The sequence below is a fragment of the Hemitrygon akajei genome, chromosome 8, assembly GCF_048418815.1.
Source record: "Hemitrygon akajei chromosome 8, sHemAka1.3, whole genome shotgun sequence".
Taxonomy (NCBI): Eukaryota; Metazoa; Chordata; class Chondrichthyes; order Myliobatiformes; family Dasyatidae; genus Hemitrygon; species Hemitrygon akajei.
Window position 1 is genome coordinate 161,534,785 of NC_133131.1, and position 20,680 is coordinate 161,555,464.

Here is a 20,680-nt window from a genome sequence, read left to right on the forward strand (position 1 = left end):
TAGAGACACCCATCCAGGAAAACAGATCATGAGTTCGTGCCCAGAGAGACCGAAAGACCTTATCAGAGTCAAGGTGGGAAGGAATATAATTAAGATAGTTGTGGGAGTCTGTGGTCTTACGGTAGATATTTGTTCTGAAATAAGAACACTTTTAGGTTGATTCCTGATTTCTGAAGACATTAGGCTGAAGTATTGTTCATCAAAGCTGTATAATCTTCTTAGGAGTTCAGCGGTGTCTGCTTTTATTGCATGTTTTGTCTTAAGTGGTAGATACGGCTCATGTGGGCATAACTAGTTACCTGTACAATGTAGTCAATGTGAGCTTATAAATGAAGTGCAAATAATGCCACCAACACATTATGTTTATATTGTATCAATTACAATTTCAGTTACTAGTCATTACTTCTATCTTCTGATCCATTTGTCAAAGTAATGTATTGCAGTTAAATATTTATTGAAGTAGCTTGAATCTCATACTTAAGAATCAGAGTTAGGTTTGTTATCATTGATGTACCATATGTTGTGAAATTTGTTTTATGGTCACAGTACAGGAAAATCATCCAATTACTGTAAGTTACAGTATGAAGTAAAATAAATAAGTATTGCAAAAGAAGAATAGTGAGATAGTGTTCATGGGTTCATGGACCATTCCAGAAATATGATGGCAGAGGGGAAGAAGCTGTTCCTAAAGCACTGAGTGTGCATCCTCAGATTCCTTTATCTCCTCCCAGATGATAATAATAAAAGGAGTGCATGTCGTGGATGCTGAGGATCCTTTATGACAAATGCTTCCTTCTTGAGGCACCAGCTCTTGAAGATGCCCTCACTGTGATGGAACTGTTTGAGTCTATAAAGCTCTGCAACCTCATTCAGTCCTGTCTATTGGAGCCACTATACCAGGTGTTGGTGCAACCAGTCAGAATGTTCTCCATGGTACATCGGTAGAAATTGGCTAGACATTCCCTCGAACTCCAAATGAAGTATAACCTTTAAGTATACTTTGACTTAAATTGTTCAGAGCTGTTCAAAAAATGTATTATCTGCTTGAATGCTCTCTTCTTTTGGAAAGTCAGATATACTTTGATGTTTGTTTCTCTGGATAGCTATCAACTACCTTAAGGTGCTCACTCACTTTAGGCTGTATACAAGTGATTTTCCAAGTATCTATGAAGCAAACTCATTCTTGCAGGAAAATAATGAAGTGATAGTAGAAAAATATTTTTACTGGGTTTTAATTATTTTCCATTTCTCATCTGTCATACAACTATCAGTCAAATCAAATCAATTGTCATTCAATACCACTCAGCCGGATGAGAGCACGTTTCTCTGGGGCCAAGGTGCAAAAACATTCAAAATAACAAGAATGGAAAAAAAGAACATAGTCACATAAGGAAACAAATTTTTAGACCAAGTTCCTAAGTGACAATTCCCACAGATTGATGGTTCCTGACAGTCCAGCCTGTAATTCCACCAATCCACCACTGAAGGGCAGTACCAATGGGAGCAGCCACCCCTGGATGCCACTCTACAACGCAAGCTCAAGGACTGGGTCCTAGACCTAGCTACAACCGAGGCGATACTGCTGCCTCACCACCAAACAACTGAAGCATCAATTACTGCAGCAATCAATGTCCAACAGGGTCTTGAAATCATAAAAGAAATGCTCAAGACAATCACTCACAGTTTCACTGCACACCGCCTTCGCACCAGTTGAAAGGCACCAACTCCAGTGTCTCCGAACAGCACACTGCAGCATGGTCTCTACACAAGTCAGCTCTTCCGAACCCAAATTAGCTTCTCCCCCATCCTGATGGCCCTGCTCGGATTACCTGCCCTGATGGCCCGATTCAACTGCCCCGACCCACTGACCGGCTCTTGCGATGCTCCGGCCAGCTTCTCTGAACAATGAGCAGCTCACTGATGCAAAGGATCTACGAAACAGATAGTTATTGGAGTAAAGAATAGTCTTATTATGTATAGAAACACATTTACCAAGGGAAAAAGCATCTACAGTTGGCCCCTAAGATGCTGGTGTGTGTATACACACTGCCATCTTACTGGAAGCACCATCACTATCTTACAGGACTACTTCCCTTTCATGAACTGATGCATCCTGCCTGGCTGTTGAGAATATAATGGACTTTTCTTGAAATTACTAATGTAAAAGATCATTCTTTGTTGACATCTGCACAAGTTAATCCCTTTGACGTAACCTCCTGAAGTATGTAAGTATATAACACACAAGCAAACGTGACTTTGAATCTCAAGATGACTACAAGATTAAAACAATGGAAGAAGTTGGGATTCTTTTACCCTTTGCTATCTACTGGCCTGGCTCAAGTTCAGTATGGGTTGTTGTTTTCCTAACCAGCAGTTAAGGTGGTTTGCTGATAAATTTATCAGTTTGCAAGCTCAAACTGTGAAAGTATGTGAGATATTCAAGAGTGACTAAAGCTTAGAGACCTATTTCTCCTCTTCCCTCAAATTATACATTCATACCCACCCCAAAAAGAATAAACTTACAGAATAGTGGGGAACTGTTGTTCACTAGTATAAACATTGGCAATGGCAGCATTGTCTTTCAATCAGACTTTGTCAGTAACACAGCCTGTGGAGTAGTGCTTATCCTGAAAATCATATGAATACAGTCATCTGTTTTGGCAATACCTAAAGGACAAATTTTCTTCCCTTGAATGCAGTTCCCAGACTCCTCCACTTTTGTAAACACAAGCTTTGAGGAACTTTTTAATATTTAAGTTTACAAGCATGGCCCATTAAAAAGAGCTAAGATTGATTCAGGAATCACAAATGCAAACAGCAAATGTTTGAGAAAAAATCATTTATTTCAGTTTGATTTCTCTACCATTATGATTTTCCATCGATTCTTTAAAGCATTAACTTCGAAGAAGTTTATGGTAATACTAAAGGTAAACATAGCTAATTTTAATTGTTGACAAAGTTGCATAAACATCAGTTATTGACATGTTTCATTTTTAGTAGTGGGAAAGGCAAAGTAAGTTGTCAAGTACTAATATTTGTCCTGCAAAGTATTGCAGATACACTATATTCAAAACAGGACTCTTCTGAAGTGTTATTTTCAATAGGGTCGTGGTGCTGGCTTTCCTGGAAAAAAGAGACCACGTGGAGGAGGACATCCTGGTCGAGGAGTTAGAGGCAGATCGAAACTGAAAAATGGCATGGGTGCTGTTATAACACCAGGAGTAAGTATTTATGTTATATCTGTATTTGAATTTAAATATATTTTATTTTCTTTTATCTGTATTGCTTTTCAGAGAACCTGACAGTTGATTATTGGTGGTATCAGTTACTTGCCAAATTGAACAAACAAACACTTGTACCTTTGTTCAAGTAGGGAAATAGGGATAGTCCCAGAAACTATAGGCCAGTAAGACTCATATCAGTAGCAGGCATGCTTTTCCAGAGGATCTCTTAAGCATACGGCTTGTGTACACTTGGAAACATGTGGCCTGGTTAAGGGCAGTCAGCATGGCCTTGTGTGGGACAGGGTTGTCTTACAAAGTTGATTGAGGTTTGGTGGTGGTGGTGACAAAGATGATTGATAGGACAGTGGATATTGTCTACATGGACTTCAGTAAGACATTTGGCAAAGTCACTCATGACAGGCTGACACAGAATACTAAGATGCTTTGGACACATCTAACTTGGGTAGTTTAGATTCAGAATTGTCTTGCTTAGAGAAGGTAGAGCATACTTATGGAACAGTGTTACTCTGACTGAAGGTCTGTGACCACCGGTGTTCCACAGTGATCAGGGCTATATTAATAACTTCAATGAAAACATAGTTGGGTGGGTTAGCATATTTGGATACAGCACAAAAATTGGCAGAGTTGTGGGCACCGTGGAGAGTTATCAAAGAATGCCACAGGATCAGAAGGCAGAGAAATGGCAGATGGAGTATTATCTGAACAGATGTGAAGTGTCGCATGTTGGGAGGTCAGCAATAAGGGTAAAGTGTACAGTTAATGGCAGGACCCTTAATAACATTGTGCAGAGGGATTGTGAGCTTCAAGTTCAAAGCTTCCTGAAAGTGGCCATGCAAGGGTGGTAAAGAAGGCACGTGGCATACTTCATTGGGCGTGGCAATAATTACAACTTTGATTAGGCCAGCCTTACAGAATTGTTGTGATTGCCCCACTCTTGGAAAGTTGTGGAGGCTTTGGATGGGGTGGAGAATATGCTGCTTGAATTAGAGGGTATGAGCAAAAGGAGAGATTGATGAACTTGGTTGTTTTCAAAGGCTCAGGGGAGACCTGATAGAAGTTTATCAAATTCTGAGAGACATTGAAAGATTAGATAGGCAGAATCTTTTTCCCATGGCAGAAATGCCATGATTTTTTTATAGAGAGAGTAGTCAGTGTCTGGAGCAGGCCACTGGGATAGTGGTGGATGCAGAGATGATAAGAAGCATTGAAGTGACTTAGATATTTGGTATGTTCAGCATAGACAACATGTGCTGAAATTATTGTGTGTTCTACAGATTCCTCTGTTTAAAATGTAGTGCATTTGACAGGTTGAATGTGTGCTATATTACACTTTTTTACATTTATGCCCGAGTTGCTTCTTGTTGGTGTTATCACATGACTGATCTGTGCTCAGTATTTTCAGACTACAGATTAAGGTGTCATTTTCCCAGCAAGTAGATGGGAGAAGAGAAAGTCAGGTCACTTTTTTAAAACAATATACATGCTTTACAAATGGATAGGTGGTTTCAGAATTGGCCATTGTATTAACTTAGTTACATCAACTAGCATGAAGAACTAAAATTAAGAAAAAAGATGGACTTTTAGGCAGATTGCTTAGTTTGATCAGCTATGAAAAGACTGCAGCTGCTAGTGTCTTGTGCCATGCATGACATAATAATACTCACAAGAAACTCAGATTTCATCTACTAATTCTAGCACCATCTTCCCCACCCCTCAGTTTCTTCTGCAGCATTGTCATTGATCCCTCCTTTTGAGAATAATCACTAATGTATCTCATGACAAGACCATCTCCTGATCCTAGAAAGGCAATTCCATCTGCAAAGTGCAAATATTTTCTGAAAAGAGAACTAACAATTGGGATTATTTTCATTTCAGTACCATCCTTCTTTGTTCTCAAAGATTAAACAATTATTTTCAAAGCAGTTTCTTGCTTGAAGAATTTGAGGCAATCCTGATCAGTTTTGTTCATCTCTTCTGAAATTGTGTTGAATATGTATACTGTATTTACTTGAACGATGCTTTCAGAGCTTTGTAGAGCTTTCTGTGTACAACACAAGATCTTAAGATGTGAATATATGGATGTCCAGCCCTATACATTTCTATCCGCCATCAGGAAGGCTTTGGGGTTCTCTTGTTTCTTTGTGGAAACAGATCCAATCAGTTCCCCACCACCAATACCACTCTTTGTCTGGCAGAACTTGTGCTACTCTTCTTTGGTTCCTCCTACTCCCTGCAAACCAAAGATGTAGCCATGAGCATATGGCCTCCAGTTATGCCTACCCTTTCATGAACTGCATGCAGCAGTCCAAGTTCCAAGCATACTCCAACACCATTTTCTAGCTTCTAACACCCTCAAATTCAATCGATCCATCTCCTAATAACTCTTCTCCCTTAATCTCAGAATCTCAGAAGACACATTACCCACTGCTTCACCTAGCTACCCTGATTAGACCTCCTCTCACTCTGTCATTTGCAAGGACTTCATTGCCACTTTTCAGGTTTTTTTTGTCTCTGCTACATCTGTTCTTGAGATGAGGCCTGCTATCCCGGAAATCAGAGATGTTTTTTTTTTCCTCCCAGAAAGCACCCTCATTGCAATTGATAGAGACCTCTATTTCCTGCAGTTTGGCACGCACTCACTTTCTCCCCTAATCTAGCACTCCACCAGACAATGCATCCAACATATTCTTTGCAACTTCTACCAACTACAGCAAGATCTCACTACTAGTCACATCTTCCCTACCCTCTGCTCCTTTCTGTTTTCCACAGAGATTACTTGCTCTATCTGCTCATCCCTCCTCACGTATCTCCCTCCTTGGGTACTTCTTCATTAACGACACTATGACCCTACACCACCTCCCTCACTACCACTAGTAAACTCCAGATACTGAAGTGAGCTTCCTTTTATACTTGGGAGTAATTCTGGTCACTGCCTTTGCATGAATGATAATTATCCTAACATCACTCACTAACTTTAACTCACTAATAGTGTTACAATAAGCAAGAAGATCTTTGCCTTTTTCTACCTTGCATATATTTTTAGCACACTGTTGCTCTTTGCTACATGTCTTTGGGACAGTAAGTGAAATATTGCAAAATTCGATTGAAAATGCGTGTAATGTATCAGTCCCGGGTATTACCTCACTTCAAATATATTCTTGGGTTTCAGAGTCTCTGATTTGAGCCTTTCTTTATAGTCTGCAAAATATGTCCATCCATGCATGAGCTGAGATGAACCACTTCAATACTGTATCTCTTTAATTACACGTTGTCACAGTTGTTCAGCAATCATCTGCAAGAACTTGAGCATCCTCATCCATGTAGTTAGCAGTCACAACATTATTTGATAGTGCAAGGTACTCCTTGCTATTGTTGCCCAGAAGATGAGGGACAATTTAATACCATTATTGAAGTCTTTTGTGAGAAATATATTGATGATTAAATATTGTTGGTTCCCCGATCAGTATTTAGCTATAAATGCATGCCAGACAAATCTAATTTTATATTCCATGCAGCTCAGCAAAAGTTATTTCTTTTGTTATATTCACCACTGACCTCTGGATTGAGTGCAATCTTATTATCATCATCACAAAAACTCATTTATTTTATTTGTCCATGGAGTTATCACAATCTGCATAGCCCAATCACAGTGATTCTTTTTCACCTTGGATTTTAATGTGTGAGAATCTTCTTGTGGTTTTTAATAAATAGGTTTCACACCTGGTTCATGTAGATATGTAATTCATCTACAAATATAAAAATATAATCTGTTAATATTATTGTGGTAATATTGTTTTACGTGCTGTGTTTGATATATGTACTGTGTTTTGCACCTTGCTCCCAGAGAAATATTGTTTCATTTTGCTGTATACATGTGTACATTGTTGAATGAAAATAATCTTCAACTTGAACTTATACTTTATGGGCCTTACAAATCATCTCGGGTATTGTTGAACCTGGATTTGTACTTTTTCAGGATTGTGTCCAGACTTTGCAATATCCAAGCTAAATACATTGTCCCATATCTGTTTCATTTGTAATATCCATTCCTTTCTCATCCAGGGTGGTGTGTTATGAAACTTTGCTATTACATTGGCTGTTATCCTTTATATTGCCAAATGGTCCAATTGTCCTGGACTTCTGAAAGATCTTCAATTGGATTGTATTTTTCCCTGGAGGCACGCTGCTGAAATTTTATGAATATTCCAATTTGTAATGTGTAAACACCAATCTTCTTTGTTGGTGATTGAACTTGTGTCTTGCAATTCTAATTTGCCATTTTTCCATTTTGCTGTATGCTACTTTATCCTTCATTGTTGTCAATTCCTTGCAATGAAGTCCAATGTTTTCATTTGACCTTGTCTTCTTTCTGAAACGTATCTTGAAGCAAAATGTAATTTTACCTTTCTATTATGAATCTATTTTGCTCTTTTGGGTGGTTTCCATTGGATCTCCCATATGTGATTCATCAAGGGGCATTCAGACTTGTCTGCTAGTTTGTATTGGGCAGAGTTCTTGCATTTAATAAGTTATCTCCACTGATATTTATTTTTGACAGTCAAAATCAAGCGAAGACCTGCCATGTAACTTGGATTAAATCTTTTTATCTGTCAATCCATTTAGTAGTTAATCTCTTCAAGGCTTGCTTAAAAAAAACACCAAAGTTTCAAATTACTGAAAAATTTTCAGTGCCATGGTAGAATTCTTTTGATTTTATGTCTCTACCTCATTTGTAAATAGAGGCATCCATTGACCATAAGACATCGGAGCAGAATTAGGCCATTCAGCAAATTGAGTTTCTCTCCCATTCTATCATGACTGATTTATTATCCTTCTTAACCCCATTCTCCTGCCTTCTTCCCGTAACCTTTGACATCCTTATTAATCAAGAACCTATCAACCTCTGCCTTAAATATACCCAATGACTTGGCCATTGCCACCATTTGTGGCAATGAATTCCACAGATTCATCACCCTCTGGCTAAAGAAACATCTCCTTATCTCTGTTCTAAATGGACATCCCTCAATTCTGAGGCTGTGTTCTCTAGTCCCAGACAACCCCTACTCTCATAAGAAGCATCCTCTCCATAGCCACTTTATCCAGATCTTTCAATATTGGATAGGTTGCAGTGAAATCCCCCCCCCACCCCCGATTCTTCTAAATCTCAGAAAGTACTGGCCCAGAGCTTTCTAATGCTTTTCTCGTGTTAACCCTTTCACTCCTGGGATCATACCTCACCAGACTACCGCCACCTTGTTGTGGTGGAGAGGTTTGTGCAATCCTGAGAGCGATGCCGTCTGGAGCTTAGCTCCTGGTAGGATCACCCATGCTGCTAAGTTCAAGGGGAGGATTGAGACGAAGTGCAGTCCAACCAAGACCTCCGCAGCAGAGCAGGCGGAAGATGGTGGTAAATTAGTGTCTTCAAAATTTCAGAACTACGAGGACCACCACAACGGCTGTGAAGGCAGAGGAAGGCTGTAGCAGAAGAGGGCCCCTAATTGTATTGGTCTGCGTACCATTGGATTCTGGCCCTTTCGCTGTTAAAGATCATGTGGTGGCTGCTTTTGCGTCAGTCTCCCCATGTTAAAAGACATCATGTCCAAGCATTTCTCCTGGTTTGGTAATCCAATCAACCTGTGGCAATCCGGAAGTGGTAACAGGAGCAGGACAGTGAAATCTGGGAGCTCACAGCCTCAACCTGGCACACAGGTGTTAGATACAGTCATCTTGATCTTGTACTGAGGCAGATAGAGCTTTTCAGCAGCTGCACCCATGACTGAGCAGCCCCATTCAGGACCTGCTCTGCTCACCCCACATGGGGAAGGGCTATTAAAGGTGCCCTAAAAATAGCCTACCTCCTCCAGTGGAGTGCTCTTACTCTCCTGCTGAACATGACCTAACCATCACAAGCACTCTGTTCTGCCAGAGAAATAAGGTGAAAACTTCATGGATGCATCCCCATTTGAAGACTTGGCATCTTATACATTATGTCATTGTTCGGGGAGGGATTGCAGAGATGTAAAGAATACAAGAGCTATGATCAGTGCTGATGATGGTTGGACAGGCCATCAGCTTATTCACTCAGAAATGACCATCAAAATCATGTGGAACAGTAGAGTGCAAAAGAAGCTGAACTTGTCCCAGGTTCAATATTGAGAGCCTAAAAGACACAGCAAAAGTACAACATTTCCAGGCTGACTTCCTGATAGACCCCCAAAGCAGTATCCAGGGGACGTTGAAACATGTGGGACCATACTGAAGACCACCATCATTGATACTTGTAAAAACATAATTGGATACAAGACCAGGCAAAACAAAGATTGGTTTGATGAAAATGACAATGAAATAGAAGAGCTAATTACCAACAAAAGGGAAGCTTTCTGTGCCTGGCAGTAAGACATCAACTGCAAGGCAAAAAGAGAAGCCCACTCAAAAGCCAAGGCCGTAGTCCAGCATAGAGTAAGGGAAATAAGGAATCAGTGGTCTGAGAGGGCCCAAGAAATACAACATGCTTGCTGACTCTGCTGATATCAGTGGTTTCTTTATTGCCACCAAGGCAGTGTATGGCCCAAAACATCATGACCTTAAACCCCCTTCACTCTGAAGATGGACAAAGGATCCTAAAGGAAAATGATGCCATCAATTCTCAATGGAAAGAACACTTTCAGGAGCTACTTAATTGTAACACCACTGTTGACATTGAAGTAATCAGAACCCACAGCAACCCATGAAGGAGGACATGAGTAAGCCTCCTAGTATCAAAGAGGGGCAGACAACTTGCACGAAATTGAGGAACAGCAAGGTCACTGGGCCTGATGGAATTCTAACAGAAATCCTCAAGGAAGGTGGCATAGAACTTTTAAATCATATTCAAGACCTGCTTTTCAAGACTTCGGACCAGCAGAAGATTCCATCTGAACTCAGATTCTCTGATTGTCACATTCTTCACAAAGGGAACTGCGGAAACCAGAGGTAAAAGACAATCACATAAAACTTGGGCGAGTACCTTTCCTGGTGTAGATCTCCTGCCTGAGTCTCAGTGTGGTTTCTGTCCAGCCAGAGGAACATCTGAATGAGTTTTACAGCACATCATTGCAGAAGAAAGCCTGGGAACAAAATCTCCCATTTTATATGACCTTCATAGACCTTACAAAAGCGTTTGACTCTGTAAATCATCCTGCCCTTTGGCAGGTACTGTCCAAAATCAGGTACCTAGAGAAATACCTCAAGATCCTGCAGCTCTTACGCAATGATGTGAGTGCAACAGTCATCAGCAACAGTGGCTCTGAAACAACACCTTTTAAGGTTGAGACCAGGGTCAAAAAGGGGTGCGTCATTCCCCAACTCCATTTGCCGCTTTTATTACAGCTGTTCTTCACCTCACAGGCTAAGATTGCCCACAAGGAGCCTAGATTTTCTATAGCACAGATGGGGGGGGGGGGGGGGGGGGGCTCTTTAACCTTAAATGGTTCAAGGCAAAAAGCAAGGTGTCAACTACTTCCGTCATGGAGTTCCAATATGCAGATGACAACGCCATCATAGCTCACTCTGAGGAGATCTACAGTGCATAATGGATGCTTTTGCCAGAGCACACAAGCGCCTAGGACTTGATCTAGATGTCAAGAAAATCCAAATCCTGCACCAACCTGCTCCAGATAACCGTCCAAGTTGACAACATCCACCTGGAGAACACTGATCATTTCCTATATCTTGGCAGCCTTCTTTCTTCAAGAGCCAACATTGACCTTGAAATGAATTGCAGAATAGGCTGTGTGAGTGGAACTTTGCCCTGGCTGAGAAAGGGGGTTTTTGAAGATCGGTATATCAAGAGCAACACTAAGCTTCTGGTCTATAAAGCTATATCCTTCCCCTCCTTGAAGATTCTGAGAGTTAGCTGGAAAAACAGGCACACTAACTTCAGCGTCCTGGAGGAAGGCAACATTAACTCCATAGCCACAATGTGACTCAATAACAATTGCATTGGGTTGGTCACATCATCCGTAAGCCTGACCCCAGCTCCCTAAACAAGTCCTGTTCGGTCAATTCAAGGATGTAAAGCACACTCCTGGAGGGCAGGAAAAGCGGTTCAAGGACAATATCAAGACCCTTCCTGATGAAGTGCTGCATCAACCTGAATGGGTAGGATAAATTAGCACAGGATAGGAAAAGCTGGAGAAGGACTGTCTATGATGTGGCTGCACGGCTCAAAGAATACCTCCACTGTGCAGCAGAGACTAAGCGGTTTCATTGTGAGAAGAGACTGGTAAAAGCCCAACCAGCTACATCTACCACCACTTCAATGACCTATACCTGCCAACACTGCAATAGAACTTGTGGATCATGGATCAGCCCCTTGAGTCATCTCAAGACCCACAAGTGACCAGATCAGCCACTAGTAATACTTGACTGCGAGTGATTGCTGATGATAATCATCATTTTCATGAACCTCCTTTGGACCCTCTCCAATGCCAGCACATCTTTTCTTCTCAGATAAGGAGACTAAAACTGCTCACAATACTTCAACAGTGGTCGGACCAATGCCTTAAAAGTCAAAGTGTTACATCCTTCTTTTGTATTCTAGTCCTCTCAAAATGAATGCTGATGTTGCATTTGCTTTTCTTACCACCAACTCAAATCTACAAGTTAACCTTCAGAGAATCCTACGTGAGGATTCCCAAGTCCCTTAGCACTTCTGCTTTTTGAATTTTCTCCCCATTTAGAAAATAGTCCATACCTTTTATTCCTTGTGTTAAGTGCATGGCCGTGCACTTCCCTACACTATATTCTATCTGCAACTTTGCCCATTTTCCCAATCCAAGTCCCTTTGCAAATATCCTGCTTCCTCAACTCTATCCGCTCCTCTACTATCTTTGTATCATCTACAAACTTGGTCACAAAGCCATCAATTCGTTCATCCAAATCATTGACATGTAACGTGAATATACAACAGTGACTTTCATGACACATCACAGGTCACTGGCAGCCAACTGGAGAAGGTCCCCTTTATCCCACTCTTTCCCTCGTGCTGTCAGCTAATCTTCTTTCTCTGCTAGTATCTTGTTAAGCAGCCCCATGTGTGGCACCTTGTCAAAGGCCTTCTGAAAATCCAAGTAAACAACATACACTGACTCTCCTTTGTCTGTTGTTATTTCCTCAAAGAATTCAGCAGATTTGTCAGACAAGATTTCCCCTTTAAAAAACCATGCTAACTTTGGCCTATTTTATCATGTGTCTCCAAGTACCCCAAACCTCATCATTAACAAATAGACTCCAACATCTTCCCAACCACTGAGTCAGGCTAAATGGTCCATCAGGTCCAGGTGACATGTCTGCCTTCATACTTCTCATTTCCCCAAGCACCTTCTCCTTAGTAGTAGCATTAATAGCGACTACACTCACTTCTGCCTCTTGACACTCTAGCATTATGCTTTTCCTCCACAGTGAAAACAGATGCAAAATACTTAAGTTCTTCAGCCATTTCTTTGTCCTCCATTACTACCTCTCATTTTCCATTTGTCCAATATCCACTCTAGTCTTTTTTTTTAACTGTTTATATATCTGAAGAACTTTTCGTATCTTCTTTTATGTTACTGGCTGGCTCACCTTCATATTTCATCTTTTCTCTCTATGGCTTTTTTAAGTTGCCTTGTTTTTTTGAAAGTTTCCCAATCCTTTACTTTCCCACTAATTTTTGCTATATTATATGCCCTCTCTTTTGCTTTTATGCTGTCTTTGACTTCCCTTGTCAGCCATGGTTACTTCATTATCCCTTTGAATACTTATCTTTGAGATGTATCTTTCCTGCACCTTCCAAACTTCCCCCATAAATACCAGCTATTGTTGATCTGCCATCATCCCTGTTTGTGTCCCCATCCAGTCAACTTTGGCCATCTCCTCTCTCATGCCTCTGAAATTCCCTTTACTTCACTGTAACGCTGATGCATTTGATTTTATCTTCCCCCCTCTCAAACTACAGAGTGAATTCTATCATATTATGATTGCTGCCTCCTAAGGGTTCCTTTACCTGAAACTTCCTAATCAAATCAGGGTCATTACATAACACCCAATTTAGAATAGATTATCCCCAGTGGGCTGAACCACAGGCTGCTCTATAGATTCCCTTTCTCTGGATCCAGTACCAACTGGATTTTTCCAATTTACCTGCATATTGAAATCCCTCTTGATAATAGCAGCACACACAAAAATGCTGGAGGAACTCAGCAGGTCAAGCATCTATGGAAAAGAGTAAACAGGTTTCCGGTGACGTCATCGTTGAGAATGGCAGCTTAAGTCACTAGTTCCTCCGGAAAAATGCTTATTAAGCCCCGTTAACCCATCAAGTATAATATTTTTCGAAAAATATTTGAACTGAAAAGAGGGGCAAGAATGGGGAAAAGGAATGGAAATTAAAAAAGTGACACTGCAGAGCCTGCGACCAAGAGGAGTGCAGCGAGCGGCTCTCCTGCCCGACTGCGTGCTAGTGAGGTGGACGCTGGGCCTCATTCAGGTGAAGTGGCGAATATGATCGAAATTCTGAAAGAGATAAGGGAGTTTCAGAAAGCAATAAAGCAGCAGCTCCGTAGTATTAAGTCAGAGCTCACCAGCATCAATCAAAAATAGCGGTGGCAGGGACTCGAATTGAGAAGGTGGAAGATCGTGTTCAAAATGTGGAACGGATACTGAGTAAGATAATAAAAATATTAAATCACCAAGAAGGTAAACTGTTTGACCTGGAGAGAAGATCACGGCGGAAAAATGTCAGAATCTACAACGTTCCCGAAGGAGCGGAGCGCTCGTCTATAACGGAATTTGTCGGAAAGTTACTGCGGGATGAGCTGGATCTTTCCTCGACTATGGAGCTGGAGATCGAAAGAACCCATCATGCACTTGTCCCGAAACCTACCTGGGATAGAAAGCCACGCTCAATAATAATTAAATTCCTTCGGTACAGCACCAAGGCGGAGATTCTACGAAGGGCCTGGGGTAAGAAGAGATTGTTTTACAACGATAATTTAATATATTTCGACCAAGATTACCCCCCCCCCCCCCCCCGGTGGTCCTGCAGAAATGCAAAGAATACTCTGAAGTAAAGCGAGTACTAAAGCAAAGAAACATTAGATTTCGAACTCCTTACACTGCTAAACTTCGAGTGTTTTATGACAACGGGATGCGGTTGTACCAGACAGTGGAAGAGGTGATTACAGATATGAAGGCCAGAGGGTTGCCCGTCAGCGTGACCAAAACGAGGGAAAGCCTGGCTGAGGAATTATCTTGCTCCGCTCGGGAAATAGTGCAAGAATCGAGAAGGCAGGAGAAGGGAGGAGGCTGAGAGAAATATATCAGGAAGAGACCGGGAGTTTCCCAAAGACAGTCCTCACCCCCTTCAGAAGAGCCATAAGGTTTGGCTAACTTTTAAAATGTTGAGAAGCTAAACGGAAGCAAAAGTAGACGGTGATATACCTATCTCGAGAAATACTTATTATAATGTGGATTTTATATTACTTAGCTTTTATTCTTTATTTGCTCACTTACTCCTTTTTCCTACCAAAATGAGAATATATATATGTGTGCATATATGTGTCTGTATGTAGTGTGTGTGTATGTGTATATATATGTATGTATAGGAGGAGTACACAGGGAAATCTTTTCTGTGTAATGGATTTGTTCACTGACTTTTATGAATACTGCAATGGGGGCCCTCAACTCACAAGTAGGAGGGGTTATTCCCCCACAGCTAGACATTTCCTCCAGCTCAACATAGGGTCATCTACTAGAGACCTCAGCCTTGGAATCACACGTTCGTTGCCATTTTTGTTATTATTTGCATTTCTTGGTTCTTATTTGTTCAGGAGTAGATTGATGTAAGTTTTATTCTAATTTCAATGATACATTGACAGATAAATACAGATGGCTAAGGACAAGGTAAAATTCATTTCTTTTAATGTCAATGGGCTATTAAATCCAATCAAACGTAAGAGAATTTTATCCAAAATGAAAAAAGAACAAGCCCATGTAGTATATTTACAGGAATCTCATTTAAGTGATAATGAGCATAAAAAACTCAAGAGAATGGGCTTCACTAATCCATTTTTTTTCCTCATATAAATCAGGACATAGGAGAGGAGTTGCTATTCTTATCTCAAGTAAGCTAAATTTTGAAAAAGTATTTGAAATGGGAGATAAAGAAGGCAGATATATTCTGGTAAGGGGAAATATAGACAGAAATTCAGTTACGCTATTGAATATATACGCACCCCTGGGAAGTGATACTGGTTTCTTTGAAAAAATTACTGATATTATGGTGACGGAAACAGAAGGTCTCCTGATATGTGGGGGAGACTTAAATTTACAATTACAACCAAACTTAGAATCTTCCAATAGAAAAACCTATGAAACAAAATCTTTCCATAAGAAAGTTAATACACTTTTTGAGGATGTTGGTTTAATTGATATATGGAGGGACCTTTTCCCCAACAGAAGGGATTACACTCATTATTCTGCTCCCCATTCTGTATATACAAGAATAGACTATTTCATAACATTTGGAAAAGACAAAGACAAAATAAACACCTGTGGAATTGGGACAATGACAATGACCATGCACCTATATATTTATCTGTTGATTTTGACCTACAACCAAAGAATACTATTTGGAAACTAAATTCAAGTCTACTCAATGATCCGTACTTTAAGGAACAAATTTTAAAAAAAATTGGTCTCTACTTAGAATTTAATGATAATGGAGAGGTTTCACCTCCCATTTTATGGGATACTCTGAAGGCGGTCTTAAGAGGGAAAATTATAGCAATATCTTCATATAAGAAAAAATAAGGAATAAAACATTAGAGGAATTACAAAATAGGCTGAAAGAACTAGAGAAAAAACACAAATTGAATTTGGCACAGGATACATTAGGGGAAATTAAAAGAATTAGGAATGAAATAGTTTGGCTACGCAAGAAATCAGGAAAAATTTAATGTTTCTGAAACAGAGACATTATGAAAGTGGATTGAAATCTATGAAAGTACTGGCGTGGAAACTGAAAAAAAAGTTAGCAGAAAATACAATTCATAGAATTAGGGACCCAAGAACGAAAATGATAAAAAATAAGCTAAGTGAAATTCAAGAAGCTTTTGAAGTGTTTTACAAAACTCTATATTCCAAAGTTCCAGGGGGAAGCATAACCCAAATTGACGCCTTCTTGAATTCTCTAGAGTTACCCACTTTAAGCGAAGAACAAAATAGAAGGATGACTGCTGACATAACTGAAGTTGAATTAAAAGCTGCAATTAGTAGGCTTAAATTAAGCAAGTCACCAGGATCAGATGGGTATACGACAGAGTGGTACAAAGAATTTAAAAATGAGTTAATTCCTGTTTTACTCCCCACACTGAACTGAGCTCTAAAAAAGGCACAAATGCCACCCAGTTGGAAGGAAGCGATAATCTCAGCTATACCGAAAGAAGGCAAGGATAAAAGGGAATGTGGGTCCTTTAGACCAATATCCGTTCTTAATGTAGATTATAGATTATTTACTTCCATTATGGCCAAACGATTAGAGGAGTTTCTACCCATACTGATACGTAACGATCAGACAGGTTTTATACGACAACGCCAGACACAAGACAATATACGAAGGACACTTCACATTATGGAGCATATACAAAAAAATAAAATCGAAGCAATAGTGATGAACGTGGACACTGAAAAAGCATTTGATTCGGTTAATTGGAATTTTCTTTGCAGAGTTTTACATAGATTTGGTTTCCAAGACACAATTGTTAAAACTATACAGACACTATATGACAATCCTACTGCTAGGATTAAAATCAATGGATATTTATCAAATAGTCTTACCCTCAAAAGGGGCACGAGACAGGGTTGTGCATGGTCACCGCTACTCTTTGCATTATATCTGGAACCATTAGCTCAACACATCAGACAAAATGAAGATATCAGGGGAATTACTATTAAAGGGACAGAGTAGAAATTGGTTTGTTATGCGGATGACATGTTGATCTATCTAGGGCAACCAACATACTCTTTACCTAAATTGATGCAATCCTTTGAACAATATGGTCAATTATCAGGATACAAGACCAACACAGATAAAACCTAATTACTTTCATATTACTATAGCCCACCAAGAGAAATTGAAAGTTGATACCCCTGGGCATGGCACACAGAGTCTTTCAAATATTTGGGCATCATTATGCCAAAAGATTTGGCAAAATTATCAGAATGTAATTATCAGCCTTTATATAAAAAAATTAAGGAAGATGTGGCAAGATGGAACCGGATTCGTTTTTTCAGTCTCAGTTCAAGGATTGAGTCTATTAAAATGAATATACTGCCCAGACTGTTATATCTCTTTCAGACCCTACCAATAGAGATTAATCAAAATCAATTCAGTGAATGGAACAAGATGCTATCAAGGTATATTTGGCAGGGTAAAAGGCCAAGAGTTCATCTCAAAACTTTGCAATTAGCAAAGGAAAAGGGGTGGGGGGATGGGGCCTACCTTCTCTTAGAGATTATTATTTTGCAGCACAGATGAGAGCTGTGATATGTTGGTGCAACCCAGCATATGACGCTCAATGGAAAAACATTGAGGAGCGGGTACTTCCCATCCCCATACAAGCAATTTTGGCTGATAACAGCCTGCAAAGGTACATAAATACTATTGATAACCCATGGGTGAAATTGACTCTTAAAATATGGAAGATTACTATAAAAGAATATAATCTGGAGGGAGATATTGCAATTCTTAAATGGTGTGCATATGACTCTGATTTTACACCAAATAAATTGGATGCTAGATTTAAGGACTGGACAGCTAAAGGAATAATAGTTCTTTCCAACATAATGAAAGAAGGAACACTGTTCAGTTTTGAAATGCTTAAAGAGAAACACTTAATTAGAAAAACAAGATTTTTATCGGTCTTTACTGATGCGACAATATGTTAATCAGACGCTTAAAAATGTAACCAAGGCAAGTACATGCTTGATAGAGCTATTTATAAAAGCATGTAATTCAGATATTGGTAGTAGAATCATTTCAAGCATGTATAAGGGGTTGTCAAATCTTAAAACACATTCGACTTCATACATTAAAACAAAATGGGAGAAGGAAGGAGGGATAATTAAATCTGAGGAAGAATGGACAACAATATGGAGGTATCAATGGAAGTGTACCAGTTCACAGAAATGGAGGGAGTTTGGATGGAAAAACTTGATAAGATATTTTATTACACCCTCTCAGAAATCCCATTATGATAGTAACCTCCCTGTTTGCTGGAGAAATTGTGGAAATCAAAATGCAAATCATTATCATATTCTTTGGGACTGCCCTGTTATCAAAAACTATTGGAGGGGGATACACAATGCCCTACAAGACATCTTTAAATATGAAATACCCTTAGAGAGTAAGACCATATATTTTGGATATATACCTCAAGAATGGTTGAAAAGAAATAAATATTTAATGAATATACTGTTGGTGGCTGGTAAAAAGACTCTTACTAGGAAATGGTTATCACAGGAGAGCCCAACTTTAAATACATGGATGGAAATTACAATGGACATTTACAAAATGGAGAAGATAACAGCATCTGCTAGTCATAAGCTGGAACAATTTGATTCATACTGGGAAAAATGGTTTAAGTACATAATGCCTCATAGGCCTGGTTTTATTCTCACAAATCAATGAATCTATTGTTAAAAAAAAGATCACTCCCTACTTGTACATAGTTCTTTCCTTTTGCTTGTTTTTTCTTTCCACTTTTTTCTATAAGTGTATACCTCAGATAAATACTTTGTGGAGATTTGTGATATATATGATTATGTGATATATATGTACAATGTCTGAAATACATCTTATGGAAATGTTTGTTTGATGATGAACTTCAATAAAAAAAATAAATTACAAAAAAATGGAAAAGAGTAAACAGTCGACACTTTGGGCTGAGACCGTTCTTCAGGACCTTTTCCCTTTTTACATGGCTTTTTCTATCCTGTTGTAATTTGTAGTTATCCAGTAACTGTTCAGAGGCCTGTATATAACTCCCACCAGGGGTTTTTCTTCCTTGCAGCTTCTTGGACCTGGTACCACCCCACCAGTTTCCATGTCCAGCACAAAATTTTCCAAAATGTTCACCACCTCCAACGGGATCCCACCACCACCTGGCACATCCTTGCAAGCGGAACAAATGCTACACCTGCCCCTATACCTCCTCCCTCAGTACCATTCAAGGCTCTAAACAATCCTTCCAGGTGAGGGAACACTTCACCTGTGAGTCTGTTGGGGCTCATATACTGTGTTCGGTGCTCCTGGCATGGCCTCCTGTGTATCGGTGAGATTTGACGTAGATTGGGAGACTGCTTTGCCGAGCACTTACGCTCTGTCCGCCAGAGAAAGCAAGATCTCCCAGTGGCCACCCATTTTAATTCCACTTTCCATTCCCATTCCGATATGTACAACCATGGCCTCCTCCACTGTCGTGATGAGGCCACACTTAAGTTGGAGGAACAACAGCTTATATTCTGTTTGGGTAGCCATCAACTTCCTAGCTCTTTACTTCATCCTTCTGCCTCCAGGTTTCACCTATCATCTTGTGTTTCTCTATCTTCTCCCCCACCTTTTAAATCTACTCCTCTATTTCTCCAGAAGGGTTTCTACCTGAAATGTCAGCGGCACTCTTTTCCTAAATGCTGAGCTCCTCCTGCATTTTGTGTGTGTTGTTGGGACTGCCAGCATTTGCAGATTTTCTCTGTTTGTGAACATACCACTACCTCCAGACTCATTCTCATTGCACTAGCTAAGTACAAACAAGAAGAAAAATTAGCTCAAAAATATTCTTTCTTACTTAGAACTTGTGCCTGTGCGTTTCCAAGCCTGTTCTTGCCTTAGCCTGTTTAGCTAAAGCTGGACCACTCTAAACCTAGCCCACTCATACAATGGCCACTCTGATTACACCTCCTTTCTTTTTATTGGCCCTATGCTGATTTCAGCCTGCTGAAAGAAAGCTGAAAGCTCGCAGTCTCTTTTTTAAAAAATTTGTGCTGCGTCATCCATGAATGACCTCTTACGCTGATTGGGCGGTTGATCAGGGCATTGTATATCTCTGCACCAAGTTCTGTTAAAAGAATTGCCTAGTATGTTGAACAGTCCAGCACAGGATCAAGCTCTTTAGCCTATGATATGTATGGCAACCACAACAAATCCCATTTGCCTGCCCATTGCCTGCATAGTGTACATGTCCCTCCATTTCCTGCCTATTTGGGTGCCTGTCTTAATGCCTACTTATTGTTATCATACCTGCTTCCACCACTGCCCATGACAGCATGTTCCAAGCATCTCCCACTCGGTTTCAAAAAAAAACTTGTCTGGTAATCCATCTTTAAACTTTACAATCTCTCCCCCACCGCACCCGTGT

The 20,680-nt window shown here is 40.0% G+C and overlaps 1 protein-coding gene across 10 annotated transcripts in view; it reads left to right on the plus strand.

Annotated features, from left to right (window-relative positions):
• The window catches only part of kmt2ca (lysine (K)-specific methyltransferase 2Ca), a 469,037-nt gene that overhangs the window by 280,570 nt on the left and 167,787 nt on the right, over positions 1 to 20,680 (plus strand). For all 10 annotated transcript variants that reach the window (XM_073054925.1, XM_073054927.1, XM_073054926.1 and 7 more), the window contains one exon: positions 3,105 to 3,221. In XM_073054925.1, the coding sequence (XP_072911026.1) occupies positions 3,105 to 3,221 (117 nt within the window). The remainder of the gene's footprint in view (positions 1 to 3,104; positions 3,222 to 20,680) is intronic.